General features: G+C 41.9%; 1 protein-coding gene across 2 annotated transcripts in view; it reads right to left on the bottom strand.

The window, feature by feature from the left end:
• Positions 1–18,032, bottom strand: part of ESYT2 (extended synaptotagmin 2) — an 83,781-nt gene that overhangs the window by 25,097 nt on the left and 40,652 nt on the right. For both annotated transcript variants that reach the window (XM_039255858.1, XM_039255857.1), the window contains exons 7-13: positions 14,812–14,867; positions 9,940–10,060; positions 6,134–6,310; positions 5,009–5,091; positions 3,534–3,582; positions 2,367–2,456; positions 1,807–1,902 (exon numbers count right to left, since the gene is read on the bottom strand). In XM_039255858.1, coding sequence (XP_039111789.1) covers positions 1,807–1,902; positions 2,367–2,456; positions 3,534–3,582; positions 5,009–5,091; positions 6,134–6,310; positions 9,940–10,060; positions 14,812–14,867 — 672 coding nt within the window. The remainder of the gene's footprint in view (positions 1–1,806; positions 1,903–2,366; positions 2,457–3,533; positions 3,583–5,008; positions 5,092–6,133; positions 6,311–9,939; positions 10,061–14,811; positions 14,868–18,032) is intronic.

Here is an 18,032-nt window from a genome sequence, read left to right on the forward strand (position 1 = left end):
GCAAAGAATGGTGGATTGTGGTCAATGAATGCACAAGAAGCACTAATAAATAGGAGTGCAAAAGGCAGAGTCAAAGCATCCCACAGAAACGCAGGAGAACCGGATGGCAAACGCTCCCGTTTAAAATAAACACCCAACAGGGCAGCGGTTTTGCGAAGATCCTTTGCCTCTGACAGCCAGAGCATACTTCATGCACAAAGTGTCATTTTAATAAAAGGTTAATAAATTCATTTTTGCTTTTGATTTGCTTACGTGATGTTACTCAAATTTCAATTTAATGTGATAAAATACACAGTTCAAAAGTAATTGGCCTAATTCTTGTCAATTTACTTAATACTATTCTTTGTATACTAAAATATATAACAAATTCACTTCCATCAGGCATTTATATAAAAGACTGTAAAACAAACATTACTGTGATTAAAAACAAAAATGTTCTACTGTATGAGAAATTCTGCAGGAAGGTTAAACAATAACAAAACAACTATCCCCAAATTGAAATTATCATAGAAAAAGTCAGAGTTCTAATTGGAGGACTGGCCAAAAGATTAAGGTAACATTTTAAGAAAAATTAAGAATATATGAAGTTAAAATCAGTCAAGAAACCTTCACTGAAAGAGTACAATTGTATATAATTACAGTGTTCAACTACATCTTCCCACTATAAAAAACAAATCAATCACATTTTGTTAAAAACTTTAATTAAAACATTGAGATGCACAAAGTCCATTTACTTTGCTTTTGAGCCAAGTGCAAGTAAAGTGCAATTTTAAAAGCGTGAAAGGCACTGAAGGAGGAGGGTGTGTACTTCCTGGGCTGAAGGAAACAGTCTCCTGCAGTGAGGTGAGAGGACGTCTGACATGAGACACTTGGATGCAAACTGTGAAGGGGAGTAAACACTGTTTTCTTGTCTGTATCCACCACGTGGATGCCAACAAGCAGAGGACACGGGGAGACCACATGCAGATGGGCTGGGACGGAGGAGCATTTGTGTCAGGCTTAGCAGGAAAACAGCCTGCAAATTTCACAGAACTGGTCTGGTCTTTAACACAGTGAAAGAAAGCAAGAATGACCATCTACTGAATATGGGAACTGGCACTCAAAAAAAGTGATCAAAACAATGTAACATTTATATAATGATCACATTGCCCTAAAGAGTGGGTTTAAAGTACGGCGGTGGAGGATCGCACAAGACTGCTCATGAATGGAACAGCGGGATTTTCCTTCCCCACAGCTGTGGTCATTACCTACAAAAGCTATACTGCACAGTATTTTCTAAGTGCAAACAGTTCTGGTGCAAACGAGCAGGGGGGCCCGCTCCGGGCCGCAGGCGCCAAGTGGCACAGGGCACCAGGCGCTCCAGCCAGCACCCTGTCCTACCACGCTGCCCACCACCCTCTGCGCGGCAGCCAGAGTGGACTCTGGGGCTGCAGGCAGAGCTGCTTTGTCTTATTCCCAGGCCAAACAAGACAATTTCCCTCTCAAGGTATCTCTATTTTTATAATTAGTGATTGTCTACAGAATATCTTCTTCCCTAACTACCAGGCACATTCTTTTCTGATGGAATGTTCATAAAACATGTCAGAGTAAAAACAACTCTGAACATTCTGGATAAACCAGTAAGATGTAGAAACATAAATTATACTCATGAAGCAAATACACACTGATCCCTCCCTTCTGCCGTTCTCCTGGGTGGGAGTGAAGAGAAAACACTGGAACAGTAATGGTGACACGGTGTGGGTGGACACAGCCAAGATCTGCTGCCAGAAAATGGGCACCCAACGGAGTTCTCATGGCATTACCTACCGGAAGGTTCCTTGCTGAATCCAAATACAAGATCAGCAATGAAGAGGAAAGACCATCATTGGCTTGGTCTTTGTCAGCCCTGATGTCTGTCAGCACCTATGAGGAAAGGGCAAAAAGCTTCAGCCGGTGTATTTCCACAAAATTTTAGACTATTTCTACCTGATCATGTCTGTAATGCTCAAGAAAATAAGAAAGATGGTGAAATAAACCATCCAATACATGCAACACAGAGAGAATGAAAACACTAAATATATTTTAATGACAAGAATCTACACAAATCAATTAAATAAAGCACAGGTGACCTGTGGCTCTCCAAACCCCCATACTATATCGAGCACAAAATATGAAGATCTTGTAAAGCAGGTGGGAAGGACCTGTAATTCTTTTAAAACATTTTAGTGTCTTTAAATTACCCTGATGCAACTGCTGTGACTTAGAGCACAATAATAAAAATCATTGCTGTAAGTTTTTTTTTTAAGCCAAGTAGCAGCACAATCTAACGATTCTAATCTCAGCTCTCCGGGTGGTTGGTTGTCAGGGGAAACACTTCATCACGGCACCTTATCAAGGTTTGAGGCATTTGGCATCAACGTGAGCCACTCCAGTTTCAAGTGCAGCTTTCCTCTGGGGACCTCGTCCAGGGTGAACCACTGAAGAGAGAATGTGAACGTTCACAACAGCTCTCCTGAGTCAAACTTTCCAGTCAAGCAGTTTTCACAATGTTCAGATCCACTCCCTGTGAGGCACCAACCATTCCTAATTACTGCTGAAGGACCGAGTCCTGCCCAATTTCAAATGAGCTGACGACCCCAGAGAGCAGCTGCTGGAACTTGCCCAGCACTGTCTGCTGGCCAGGGACCGTGCTGAAGGCTTCACTTACATTAACTCACTGAAGCCCAACAAAGCCACGGTGGAGGAAACAGTTTTCATCCCTAGTTGACACACAGGGATTCCAATGTGTTCCAGTCCTGTGCAGTACCACAAGGCTTTTATGTATGGACTTGAATAGAATTTATGGGCCAGTAGATAATACAACATAGATACCAAATGCTGAATTTCAATATCAAAGAAACTCATATTTGTTTTTATTGGCCACTGTATACTACTTGATAAAATAGTATTCAGTTGTTTCAGCTTAAAAACCACAAAGCAATTAATCAAAGATAGTCCCCAAATACTCAGTGTTAAGAGGCTGCCATGAGTGCACAGGAAGGAAAATGTGTTACTTTGAAACAGTGGATCTCAACATTTATTTGGTTAATTATGTCTTACTTGTCCCAACCGCACCCACCTTTTAGAAGCCATCTCAAAATTTTCCTTGTTTTTAATACATTTTCTTCTGATGGCCAACGTCCTGCTTGAAGCAGTGTCTGTGGATTCCCACTGCGTTTGTAGGCCGCTCTCATGTGACATTTCTCCTAAGCTGCAGGTGCTTACTGTTCTCTCCAGCGACTGAAAAGCCCACTTTTAGGGCGCTTCTCACAGGCCTCTGCCCTGACTCCCAGGGTACCGTGCTTTACTCTTATGAATTTCTAACATACCCCAGCCTCTCAATACACACCATCTGACTGGGCTGTTAAACGTACTTCTTTTCACTTTGCTAATATTGTAAGGCTTAAGTTCTCAGTGTTTGTGAGGTGAACATTCGGTTCTCAGAACACAGTGTGGATGGGCAGCAGGACTGTCAATGGTCGTGAAAAGGAACAATAGCTCAAAAGAAAACTTACTTCATCTAAAAGGCGCTCCTTTTCAACTTCAATAAGATCAATCATCAGACTATAGAAATAATAACACAACAGCTTCAGAATATAGGAACACACTTCTTGTAACTGAAATAAACATTTGTCTATGAGAAAGTACACAGGACATGCATCAAAATGCTAGAGTTTATTAATAAAGAGACTTGTTTCATAAGCTTCCTCAGGTTTCTCTCAAAACTATGAAGGAAGTAAGGAAATAAGCAGGGGCGAGTCTCTGGGAGGTCAGGACCCTCGGTTTGGCAAAGCCAGGATTATAGTTGTAAAAAATGTGGTCTTCCTATAAAGTAGCCATTTACATAATATGTAAACGCCAAAAAGGTTAGAAAACACTCAGCCTTCCTGTCCCACGTGCTCTCCTTTGGCGCCGCCATCCATCACTCCAGCCTGCCCGTCCTTGCTCTGCAGCTCCGGACCCTCGAGCATCTAGAGCTCCAGAGGCCTCTGGCTCCGCTGTCTCAGAGAGCGCCTTCTTCCCCTGCACACCCTGCTCTACGGCGAAGCGTGGAACTCCGCCCAGAAGCTAGAGATGATGAGGGTGGGCTAAGTCCACTCCTGTTTTTGCTCGTAGCTGCCCCTCTTCCTGTCTCTGCACCAGGTCAGACCCTCACAGCCCTTTCCTGGTCTATCACGGTAGTCCCCAGTCTCGGTCCCTTGTACTCTTAAGCCACACAGTGGTTTTACTAAAATGCAAATTTGATGTGTTTACTGCCCTGCTTACAATAATTCAGTTGCTCCTTGTTAAACCATCTCATGAATGAATTCTGAAGTCAGCATAATACACAGGCCATTCTTGATGAGGCCAAACCTATCCAATGTCATCTATACCTGTCTCTTTTTGGCCACAAGAAATTCAGCTAAATAATGAAGATCAGGCTTAGATTTATTTTTTTAAAGCTCATTTCTTCAGCTGTACTGGTTGTTCAATTTAAGTAAACAAATCAATTATTTTTCCAATGTGTAGACACAATGTAAATTATTATCCCCACTGCTCCCTAAATAACTCCACAAATTGAAAAAAATTTAAAAACCTATTTCTACATCCTAGAGCGGAGCTGCCCACATGGTGTGAAAGCCAGGGAGCTGCACTGGCATTCGGGCCGCACTCCACATGTGGCTTATGAGCCCTTACATGGGGGCAAGTACAACCACCAAACTGAATTTCAAATTTTGTTTAGTTTTAATCGGTTAATTTAACTAATTTAGCTATACATGGTTAGTGGCTGCTGTGATGGTCACAGATCTAGAATTTTCCTTTTTATACTTAAATGTGAAACGTTTTAGGAATAAAACGTACTTTGAGAAGTCTAAAGTGAAACAAATATTACACCTAAGAGCCATTTAAAAATACATGTAACATATACATACACCTATTTTTCAAAGCTGCATTAGTTTTAAGTGTGACTACTGGGGAGAAAGAGTGTTCTCCTCGCCTCAGGGTTTACCTTCCTAAGAAGTCATCCTTGTCTGGGTCTTCATCAAACAGCTCAATCTCTAGTTCCTGTCCAGGATGTTCGTAGACTAAAGCCTGAAAAAATAATGATGAGTAGTTATCTTACATTTTTACTAATGCTGGCATCTACCTGACCATGATGATTATAGTAAAGAGCACCGTACTATTTTTCTTATTAAGTAGTTATAAGCACTGACGTTTTCTCATTGGCAAACCACATGCGCCACTCCATGGGAGATCATTTTGGACACCTGCCCACACTGCAGCATGGAGACGAGTCTAGGTGTCTCCAGTTTCCTGGGACTAGTCTCATCTACTCAAATTCCACCGCTCAGGAATGAGGTCACAAGGCAGCACCCGCAGACAGAGACAGGCATGGACACCTCTCTAGTTCTGATGCGCTTGTGTTCAAGTGCTGCTGTTGGGGTAACCACTAGTGACCCATGCACCACCATGTAGACATTAAGCAATCTGGCACCAGCCTGGATTGGGAGGATGGGAAGCTGGTGAAGTATAAACTACACAACTGTTCTGAAAAACAATTTTGCAAAACTGTGTCATTCCTTTAAAAAATCATAGTTTATGATACAGCAATGCCACTCTAATGAGCTTATTTGGAGAAAACTTGGTCAAGTGAAGAAAAACACATTTATATTACATTGTTTCAACAGTGGTTCTAAGGCTGAAATGAATAGTCAAGATATCTTCGGGTAAAGAAATGAATGGCAATTGTAAATCAGATCTATCTATTTTAATTAACATGTAGAGATGTCCAGATGTATTAAATGAGAACTTACAAAACAGCACATAATTAATCTCATTCATATTTGTATGTTTACATATGTTAACAACCACATAAGTATTTTTCCCATGAAAAATATTCTGCCAATTATGTACTGGGATGGTTTAATGTAACTAAGGTTTAAAATGTATATTGTTTATGTGATGGCATAACAACAATATTGTGAGGTAGGGCCAGAAGGTGCAATACCTTTTAATGATGGGAAATTAAAGCAAAAATGATTTAAATCACCCTCTAAACCAACTGCACTCCTGTGTTAACAGGAGCAGAATCAGGATTTGGAGAAGCCAAGTGACACCACTGGACACATCTTACCTCATATACCTCATTCCACTTTGGACTGAGGTTTTCTTTGATGACCTTGCTTTGGAAGATCTGGTTGCCAACTCGAATAATTCCATAGGGGTCTGACTTTCCCTTGACGAGTCCCTTAAGATAAGTATCTTTCCCCTGAAGATCCTGAGCTTCAATAAAATGTATCCTTAGAACACCCTGAAAAGAAGGAGAACGCGTGGACTGTTCACTGGTTCATGTGACAGACAGGGAAGGAGGGTCGTGTACTCACTGTCCTAACACAGGGAGGAGATGAAACAAAACAAAGACCCCCTCATTGTGCAGCAGAGAAGAAAGTAAACATGGGATATGCAGGTGGCAGTGCTGAGGGAAAACTAAAGCCGTGCAGGATAACAGCATCGGAGTGGTACTATTTTTAGTCAGGAGGCCAGACCAGGGAGGAGAATGAGGTGTGAGTTGGTGGCCCCCGAGTGACACTGTGCTCCAGGAGCCTAAGGAGCCCGAGTTACAGAGCCTTACAGGTCCCCAACACAGCCCTGTGTGTTGGTACTACAGCAGCAGATAGTTAGCATTATGGGAGGTCTCAGATGTGCTGCTAAGCCCTCGATCTGCACTGACTACTTCCCTGTTTAGAACAATCCTATGAAATACAGTTGGCCTTGGAACAACACAGGTTTGAACTGTGCAGATCCACTTACACGTGGATTTTTTTTTTTTTTTTGAGAGAGAGAGAGGGTGCAAGTGAACAGGGGGGAGAGAGAGAGAGGGAGGGAGGGAGGGAGAGAAGGGAGCGGGGAGAGAGAGAAGAGGGGATCGAGCTCACCCAAAGCAGGGCTCAAACTCACAAACTGTGAGATCAGGATCTGAGCCAAAGTCAGATGCTTAACCAGCTGAGCCACAAGCGCCCAGGACTTTTTTCACTCAACACAGCAAAATATTATAAATGTACTTTCTTTTTCTTATAATTTTCTTAATAACATTTTCTTTTTTCTAGCTTCCTTTATTGTAAGAAAATGGAATAAAATACATAGAACATATAAAATATGTTTGCTCATGCACAGGGGCCAGTGCCCCAACCCATGCTGTTCAAGGGTCAGCTGTATGTCATTAAGTTTAGTTTATAGATAAGAAACTGAAACTTTGAAATGCATATTTACTCACAGACTTTAAACATAGTTCTTTTCCTAAAATGTTGTTTAATTGGTAAAATATTCATTCACACTTTACTCAAGGCAAACAACTGTGGAAAGTTAACTAGGACAGCATTCTCTTTTAAACAACCTTTTCTTTTTTATACATTTCTTAAATGTTTATTTTTAAGAGAAAGAGAGAGAGCGAGCAAGCCTGAGCAGGAGGACAGAGGCAGGGAGACACAGAATCTAAAGCAGCTCCAGGCTCTAAGCTGTCAGCCCAGAGCCTGATGCGACACTTGAACTCACAAACCAAGATCACGACCTGAGCTGAAGTCGGACACTTAACTGACTGAGCCACCCGGGTGCCCCTTAAACAAACTTTTTAAATCACTGGTAAAATTCCTGACCCAATCAGCAAGGAAGACATGTGTTTTTACAGATAAATACACTTTCAAAAACTTAAAGAGAATTTTGTTTTGATTTTCATGTGTGTAAAGTTTAGATAATCTGGCAATATATCTAAGTAGTGCTGGCTTTTAAACCCCACAAGGTTAAGGGAGGCTGGATCTGGGCAGGCTTCAGTGCTCACTGCACTCACAGAATAAAAAGTGTAAGTGGCAAAGGAGCATGACAATTTCTACATGGAAATTTCTACATGTGTGTTCAGAGATGAAAATCGTAAATTAAGGAAAAAAAGACATTTTTTCCCTCATATGTACTGTTCCATTCAACCTGAATAACAATGTTATAACTAACTTGGGCATCAATTAGCTGGGGTGTTGGTACTTTTAAAAAATATAAGAAAGCTCACAGGTGTTTGAGGATTTGTGCACGTTACAGAGGTCTAACTTAACTACAAAAAAGTAACAAACATCAGGGGGAATCCACTTCGGGAAGCACACTAAAAATACCTTCACTAAAAGAGGACCAACTCCACACCTTCTGGTTAGTAAAATCAACTTGGGGCACCCGGGCGGCTCAGTCAGTTAGGTGTCCGACTTTGGCTCAGGTCACAATCTCACAGTTCGGGACTCGAGCCCCGCATCTGGCTCTGCACCGAGAGCTCGGAGCCTGGAGCCTGCTTCAGAGTCTGTGTCTCCCTCTCTCTGTCCCTCCCGTGCTCATTCTGGGTCTCTCTCTCCCTCTCTCAAAAATAAGTAAACATAAAAAAAAAAAAATCAACTGTCCTGTGTGTGTCAGTATCACACTCATTATGGACACTGCACAACAGGGCTGCCTGTGCTGCCTCACTTCTGGAGTGCACAGACAGACTACATGGACAGGGTGAAGGACCAAGTAAGAAAAACTCTGACTATAATTAAAGGAAACCTCCTTCAGAATGGGGTCGGGAGGCCAGCACTGGGAAGGGGGGGCTCTCAGGCACCACCACTCCACTGTCCACTGCAGGCCCGACGGGAGGAGATGCACCTCCCAGGTGACACTATTTTACTCTCCCAGCAGGAGGAAGGAAGGTTTCCCCTCCCCTAGCCACAGCTCAGCCCATGAGCAGCCACCACACTTCCGGCTCCCAGCTTACCCCAGTGGACTTTAGTTTACAGCAGCCCCTCCCAGCTCCCCCTTCCCTCTATGAAGGAGCCTCCTCTCCTTTGTTCTGCAGAATCACCTGTGGTTTTGCCATAGCTTAACTGTCCCAGACTGTAATTCTCTGCCATTCCTGAAAAAAAACCATTTTTGCTGGTAAAATAACTGGAGGTTTTATTTTAAGATTAATAGCTCTCACTAACCTGTGGGGGCCAATCTATTCCAAGCACCTGTCTGACCATTAGAGGGAAGTTCTCAGTCTTGGGATGAGGTTAGTCTACTCAATTGAAAGTGACTACAATATCTGTGACCTAACTCTGTGCTAGGCGTCACCTCCAATTTACAGATGAAGAAACTGAGGTTCACACATGCCAAGTAACACGTCCCAAGAGCAAAGCTGTTATTAAGCTGACGGGCTGTGCTCCAAGACCCATCTCTGCCCTTTCCATCTCATCCTGGGCAGTGGTAACACCAGCACTGCTTCTACCATGTTACTTATTATTATTTTTTAAAAATATTTTTATTTATTTCTAGGAGAGAGAGACAGTGTGAGCAGGGGAGGGTCAGAGAGAGAGGGAGATACAAACTCTGAAATAGGTTCCAGGCTCTGAGCTGGCAGTCAGCACAGAGCCCGATGCGGGGGCTCGAACTCACGAACTGCAAGATCATGACCTAAGCAAAGTCGGATGCTTAACCAACTGAGCCACCCAGGCGGCCCTCTACCATATTACTTATTAAATGACTCCAGAGATAACCATAATCTCACCTCTGAGAGAAAAGATGTACCAGTCATTATACAAAGTTCCCATCGCACAGACTAAGTGGTTACATTGTGTTAATACAAATCATACATGCTTTCTGAGATGATAACTAAGTTGTCACAGCTGTCCTTTAGGACTTGCAGAGTAACATTTGAAGGATTAAATCCCACAAGCACCTTGGATGTTCATGGCAGAGGTTTAAGAATTGCCCTGAAGTTTCTGTGATGTACATTAGCCAATCTCTTAAGGAGTTGACTGGGCAAACTAACCCATCAAGATCCACGTGGCCAGGTCACTGCTAAGAGAACCACCAGAGTTACAACACCCAAGTATGTGATAAGCTCCCCCCGTATCTAGGTCTAAGCGCTAACGGATGCTCAGGCATACTTACCTTTGGTATAGGAAACCTCAACTGTGCTATTTGAACTTCACTGACAAGAGGAACGGTGATCCGATTGGGAAGCACCAGATAGTTTGATATTATATCCAGAATGATGGTATCCGACAGACCACTATTAGGAGAGCAGTTAAAAAAAACAAACCCATCAGGCACATCAACAGTAGTTCTTGCCTTTAATAGCAAACTTAACCACAAACATGATATAACATCCCATTTACAGGGTCGGAGCGGTCTAATTTCTCCAAAACAGTACTTAAAACAAGCAGTTTAAGGCTGAGGTTATGATATGGTTTTGGTGACAATTACACGGGATATATATGTATATGTACACACACAACCACACACATGTGTGCGCATATGGCTGACATATATAGTTGAGATATACAGCTGAAAACACAAGGTAATATATTCTGGCTACATTTCATAATATTCTAAATGTTTCATACATTTCTATGTATTTTTTTGTTGTTGAGCTAATACTAAGATATAGTAAATATTTTTTAGCATAAAATATTTCAAACATCCACAAAAGTGCAGAGAATACCATGACAAACATCCATCTACTCCTTCCATGTCTCGAATATTAAATTTCTCTCTCGTTATAGGTAATAATTCCCAATGAAGTAAAATAATTTACAGTTTATTCTCTTTATACTGTATTTGGGTACTAAATTACTGTAATAATTTTTAATTAACTACTGCACAGAGAACTCAGTAATACGAATAAAATTGTGGAGGATAAAGAAACAAATGTACTTTTGATATATTTTTGCCTATTCTTTGGGATCAATGTGAAAATTAAGTAGTAGGTATGTGACAACATTTTTGAAAAGGTATGTAATTGAAGTTTCACTGCTATGGAAGAACACCTTTTTTTTTTTTTATTTCTAGGAGAGAGAGAGAGAGAGAGAGAGAGAGAGACAGCACAAGCAGGGGAGGGTCAGAGAGAGAGGGAGATACAGACTCTGAAATAGGCTCCAGGCTCTGAGCTGGCAGTCAGTACAGAGTCCGACGCGGGGCTCGAACCCACGAACCGCGAGATCATGACCTAAGCGAAAGTCGGACGCTTAACCAACTAAGCCACCCAAGCACCCCTATGGAAGAACACCTTTAACCAAAACTGAAAAGCTTTGTAGAGAATTTTACTTCTTGCCAGGACTTTTCAGATGTTACAATTATTAAATGTGTAAAGTAACTGTACATATAAAAATAACCACTGGGACAGAGTGAAAGTCACCACCGTTCAGGGAGTAATAATAACTGAACGTTCACTACAAGCTGGTTATTCAAATACAATGACAAGACACAACGGCTTACCTTAGGACTTTTCAGTTCATGATGGAAAAAGGACTGAGAACCCACAGCCCCACAAACAACACGGACAACCCTATTTATGTAAAGGTCAGTTAATTATACGTTAACACTTAAAAGAGACAGAGGGTTTCAGGCGGCAGACACTGGATATGTGTGCACTAGGCAGTGGTGTGAGGTGGCCTTAATTCCGCAGCACTTCTGACTTCAGGCACTCCCCCCGCCCCCCAATACTGCTTTTGTTTCTACTGAAAAAATCTGCTGAAACAGAAAACCCTTTGATCAAGATTTGCTTTCAAGAATCCTTTAGCCACTATGGTGGCAGGCCCACCGCCTCTCCGACAGCCTAGCTGAGCACACTCAGGCCCTGCACCCAGGAAAGCAGCAGCAGGCCAGCCTCACCCCTGTGCACACTCCCAGGCTCCTGCAGAATTTCCAGAGCTGCTGCTCCCACTGCCTCTCTGCTTGTCCTGGCTGCTGTCATGGTCTCGTCACACTGCAACGGCTTCCTATCGTGTCCAGTCCTCTTTGTCCTTCGGAACTGCCGGCTCCTCACCTTACTTTTGTTTCTATCCTAATTCTCGTCCCTTATAGTCTTTAGCACTCAGTTTAGGGCTCTTTGTTGAAACCCGGGGGTATAGTAAAAATTTCAAATAAAAATTTCAAATATCAATTCAAATATTATTGTTATTTTATGATACCTTTCGTTTTTATAATCAATGAATATAGAATGTAGATGTTCATTTTATAATGCTCAAGGCAAGATTTCGTTATGTTAGGTTCAAAGTTACTATTTACTTTTATAACATAAGACTTATCATAACTGTGATTTGATAGAATGTTTGAGAAAGCACAGCTCAAATTTTGTTAAGTATATACTTTATTACATAAAATTTATATAAACACAAAATGTTATATATTTGCATACGAGTGGGAGAGGGGCAGAGAGAGAGGTAGACACAGAACCTGAAACAGGCTCCAGGCTCTGAGCGGTCAACACAGAGCCCAACACATGGCTAGAAGTCACAAACTGTGACATCATGACCTGAGCTGAAGTCGGACGCTTAACCGACTGAGCTACCAGGTGCCCCTAATTTTTTTTCAGTAGCCTCTATACCCAACATGGGGCTTGAACTCACAACCCCAAGATCAAGAATCACATGCTCTACTGACTGAAACAGCCAGGTGCGCCTGTATCTCTCTTTTAAGTAATGATCAGACACTGGCTTCCCCCAGCTGCAAGCTTGCCAAGGCAAAATATGCCCTCTGGCTCACCCTGTAAGGGAGCTAATACAATGCTATTTACAGCGTAGCTGCTTTGGACTAGCCAGTGTTTATTTCAGTCCTCCCATGATACACAGAGGAAACACTTTCCACACTAAATGGCAACAGTGATTCTTTTGTTTTGCTGGCTGAGCAGCATCCGTCCCCACGGATGAAAGGTCTGCTGCAAATTCTTCCTCTGCTTCTCCCTACCCCTCACCCTGGTCCCCCCTTCCTCCTTTGGGAGTAGGCATGAGGCTTGATCATCAGAATCACACGGTGTGTCCAAGGGCGGGTGGGCAAACAGAAGTCAGCCCTGGAACTCATGCTGGAACCAGCAGAAGGTTCTTTTTAGGCTGAAGTTGCTAAGCACAAAGGACACAAACCAGAAGCTGTGATTTCACAGCAAGAGCCTACCTGACAACAAGCCCACACAGAGACGAGTAGAATTACGAGCTGGACAGAGGGCGCTTAGGGCATCATTGGACCCCAACACCTGCCGGACTTCATTCCAACAATGCTCCAGACTGCTCACTGACAGGAGCCGCGAACAAGCCACTGGAAGTGGAGCTCCGTGACAGGAGTGTGGCTGTTCTGTTCACAGCTACACTCCAGCACTAACAACAGTGTCCGGCTCATAGCAGGCATCCAATACTTACTGGCTGGATACATGAACAAGCTGTCTTAAAAAACAGTATTTATTTATCATTTACTTTGTTTTTTAAAGTTTATGTATTTAAGCAATCTCTACACCCAAAGTGGGGTTCAAACTCATGACCCTGAGATCAAGAGTCACATATTTCTCTGACTGAGCCAGCCCAGGCACCCCCTACTCATTAATTTGCTTTTTTATTTAAAAATAAAAGTTGGGTGTTCTGCTTCCAAAGAGAATCTTAATGAATACTCAAGAACTCGTAAAGTTGTCCATTCTTCGCAAAGATCTTTTAAAAATAACACTATTTTCTAGATCCATTAAACCACAGTACCTAACAAAGATTTTTATTATTAGGACTCACTTGATTATTTTTTTAAATGTTTATTTATTTTTGAGAGAGAGACAGAGAGACAGAGACAGAGCACAGCAAGGGAGGGGCAGAGAGAGAGAGGGAGACACAGAACCTGAAGCACGCTCCAGGTTCTGAGCTGTCAGCAAGACAGTTTGTGGGGCTCAAACTCCCAAGCCGTGAGATTATGACCAGAGTTGATGTCAGACTCTTAACCGACTGAGCCACCCAGGTGCCCCACTATGCCTCACTTTATTAAAGTCCTAACTATTCCCTGATAATGAAACAAAATAAAGGTCTTTCCAATGGCCATTTAGGGGCATAAACAAATACACAGGAATAGGAAAAAAAAAATTTCTGAGTTATTTCAGGAAAACAAAGATTAAAAAGTTATCTACTAGGAACATATGTAACTGTAACCAATAAGTGATGTATTTTAACCCTCAAATATAATAGTGAATAGCAAAGGCAGGATTCTAGAACCTTCTGCAAGGCAACAACTAACAGGTTTGCCGCAAACAGTTGCCTTCCATCAGGTACGAAGGCAATGAGGAAGCCTTCATTTCTTTCAAGCAGGAATGTGCCCTTCACAGTTTCATAAGCTTATTTTGGGCAAAATCACTCATGTTTTAAATGTGAGACTGCTACAGAATAGTGGAGGGACTCCCAGGGATGTGAGACAGAAACTCAAGCTTTCTCAGCTCTCACACCCAGACTCCTGGGTGACATTACATGTTCCCAGGCCAGTACCTACATTCACCCTCTGTGAGGAGGTGCTGGAGGAACAGAAGGCAGCAGCACAGCCTGAGAACCCAGAAGTCAAGTTTTAAAATATATATATATTTCTTTTTAAAGTTTCCTTTATTTTTCTGGGAAAATAATTAAAACCAAATTTAAAAATTAACTTGCAAGTTATTAAAAGGCTGCTACTTTTCTAAGACACCAACACTTGGGGCACCTGGGTGGCTCAGTTGGTAGAGCATGTGACTCTTGATCTCAGGGTCATGAGTTTAAGCTCCACTCCAGATGTGGAGCCTACTTAAAAAATAAAAATTAAAGATGCCTCACGATGAGTAAAAAGTAAAATAAAGGGCGAGGGATCCAGCCTAACACTCTTACCCACTCTCCTTTCGCTCATTTCCACCGGAGTCACGGGGGACAGCCTGCGAGCAGGCTCGATTGTGCCTTGGTGACACCGGCCTCAAGTTCTGTGTCATTTTCATGACACTACAAGTGCATACGACATCGTAAATGTGCTAACCACAGGCCATGACATCATACTCACTTTAATCCAGGGATGTCCAGAAGATTAGTCAGTCCTGTCCAGTTAATTTCTATCAGCTGTTTAAAACAAAGCACAAAAACATTAAGTATCCAGATGATTTCTAATTATCAAATCATACAGGTTTCTTTATAAATAAAATGAGTTAGTACATAATACTGTCCTACATCTTGCTTTTCACTTGGAAAAAATCAAAGCCACTGTCCTTTATTGGTACATGAAGAGCTATCTCTTTTTTTGTTTTGCTTTTTGATAACATCAGTTTCCTCCAGTAAAATCAAATAATAATTTATATGCCTTTCCTTCTGTTGACGAGCACTTAGAATATTTATAATTTTTTTTTATTGTAAGTGATGATTCAGTGAAAATCTTACATATATGTTCTTGTAGCATATGTAGACTAGCATTTAAAAAGTCAAAGTTTGGGTCAGATATATGCTCATTTGAAAAATTTTTTTAATTTTATTTTACTTTCAATTCTTATATTTTTAAAAAAATTTAAAGTTTATTTATTTTGAGAAGGAGAGCGAGCACAAGCAGGGGAGGGGCAGAGAGAGAGAATCCCAAGCAGGCTCTGTGTTATCAGCGCAGAGCGTGATGTGGGGCTTGATCCCACGAACCATGAGATCGTGACCTAAGCTGAAATTAAAAGTCAGATGCTTAACTGGGTCACTCAGTTAAGCCTTAACTAGGGCACTCAGGTGCCCTAAAAATTTTTTATTTTTTTAAAGTAATCTCCCCAGCCAATGTGGGGCTTGAACTCACATCCCCAAAATCAAGAGTCGAATGCTCCATGGACTGAGACAGCCAGGTATCCCCATAAGTTCATTTTTTATGTTGACAGATGCTACCCAATTGCCCTAAAGAAGAAAAATATTGTACTGATTTATATTCCCACCCAAAATGTATAAAATGTTCTTTCTTTATACCCTCACCAAAAACAGGTATTAAAAGTCAGTCCACCTGGTAGTTCAAAAAATGGTACTTTATCACGGTTTCAATTTGCATTTTCCTGTTATTAGTGGAACATGTTCTATCCATTCATTAACTTGTATTTTATTTTGCTCATTTTTCTACTGGGTATTTGGGCATTTACTCAGATAATACCTACATAGTTGGCTAAGATAAGATTCCATTTAGAGGCACCTGGGTGGCTCAGCCGGTTAAGTGTCTGACTTTGGCTCAGGCGATGATCTCACAGTTTATGGGTCCGAGCCCCACATCAGGCTCTGTGCTGACAACTCAAAGCCTGTAGCCTGCTTTGGATTCTGTGTTTCCCTCTCTCTCTGCCCCTCCACCTCTTGTGCTCTGTCTCTCTCTCAAAAATAAAACAAAAACATTAAAAAAAATTTTTTTAATTCCATTTAGTGGATGTAGATAGGTAAAAAAAAAAAAAAACTTGATTAGAAACACTGATTTGTGCCTTATATTTATTGAAGAAATGCTACAAGAAATTGCATAATTTCAGTTACCCATATAGTTGCAGCAATAAAACTTCTCAAATCCCTTTGGGAAGTGGATAGTTATAAATAAATATGAACTAGAAGAGTCAAGTTTGTTTTGGATAGACCAAAACTTAAAAAAAAAAAAACAAAAACAAAAACAACAATTTTAAGGAGTCCTGAAAGACTACTATTTTTCAGAGTAAGAGAAATGAAATACAAACTTATTGCAAATATCAGTATAAACTCGTATTGGTGCCCTGCACACCTCCATCCCCCAACGAAAAGAACAGGTACAGAAGCCATGGCAGCCTGGGGCAACCAGCACTGGCCAGCGCCCTGATCCTGATCTCTAAACGCATTTCCAAGGGATTCTGAAGAAACAGCTGATTTCAGGTTGATGAGCCTGGGGCATCTTGTTGAAGCAGAAAGCTTGGGTAACACCCAAAGATTAATGAGAAGTTCTGTCAAAGGTCGGTGCCCTGAAAGGGACTTTAAAACTAGAGATTATAAGGGCACCTGGGTGGCACAGTCAGTTGAGCATCTGACTTCCATTCAGGTCATGATCTCGCAGTTCATGGGTTCGAGTCCTGTGTTGGGTTCTGTGCTGACAGCTCAGATCCTGCTTCAGTTTCTGTGTCTCCCTCTCTCCGTCTCTGCCCCTCTCCCGCTCATGCACGTGTGTACGCTCACACTCTCTCTCAAAAATAAAAATATTAAAATTTTTTTTAAAAATTAAAAAAATTTTAATGTTTTATTTATTTTTGAGAGAGAGACAGCATGAGCAGGGAAGGGTCAGAGAGGGAGACACAGAATCCAAAGACAGGCTCCAGGCTCTGAGCTAGCTAGCTAGCTCTTAAGCTAGACGCTTAACCAACGGAGCCACCCAGGTGCCCCTAATTTTTTTTTTAAAAAAACCTAGAGATTATAAAACATCATATGACAGAGGGCTTACTCTCATGACCTTTGTCAAATCGATGACATACATTTAAATGCTATCCAAGTTCAGAGAAATAAAACACCAGGGAGGCATGAACAGGATTTCAGAAGGGCAGGATTCAGCTAGGTTTAAGAAGAGATCTGAATGCAAGAAGAAGCCCCCAGGGAAGGGGCCCTTTCAAGGGCCTGAAGGAGGGGATGTCATGTTCTTGAGCACAGGGGAGGTAGAGACAAGAAAAGCCCAGAGCCACAGAGGAGGAAGGAATGAAGAGAGTGGAGGGAGAACTTATATGTGAGAAAATGAGCATGTGAGTTGTGAGCAACGTGTAAAAACGAGCATATAAGAGAATGAGCAAGCATGGGTAAGTGAAAACATGAGAGCACATGAGAATGTGTGTATGTGTAAGAATAAGTGTGAGAAAAACAGTGAATGAGAATGAGTGTACATGAGAACAAGTGTGAGTGTGAACATGTGAGAATGTGTAAGAACTAGCATGAGAGAACAAGCACGAGAATGAATGTACATGAGAACAAGTGTAAGAGTGAATGCATGTGTGAGACTGTGTAAGAACAAACCTGAGAAAGAGCAAGTGTGTTAGAGAACACGTAAGAACGAGCATAAGAATGAGTGTGAAAATGAGCGTACATGAGAACAAGTGTGAGTATGAGGCCTGAGAAGGCAGCCACGAGAAGGCCGGGACCCAGGCAGTGCACGGGAAGCAGGAAGCACAGGAACAGTCTGTGCCCCGCCCCCCCAACCCAGGGGACTAAGATGTCTGGGGCAAGAGGCAGTGAGACAGTTTTCCCATCATCCCTCAGGGCTGCTGTAGTTCTTCTAGAAGA

The sequence above is a fragment of the Hyaena hyaena genome, unplaced genomic scaffold, assembly GCF_003009895.1.
Source record: "Hyaena hyaena isolate Hyena2069 unplaced genomic scaffold, ASM300989v1 scaffold_548, whole genome shotgun sequence".
In the NCBI taxonomy this organism is placed as follows: domain Eukaryota; kingdom Metazoa; phylum Chordata; class Mammalia; order Carnivora; family Hyaenidae; genus Hyaena; species Hyaena hyaena.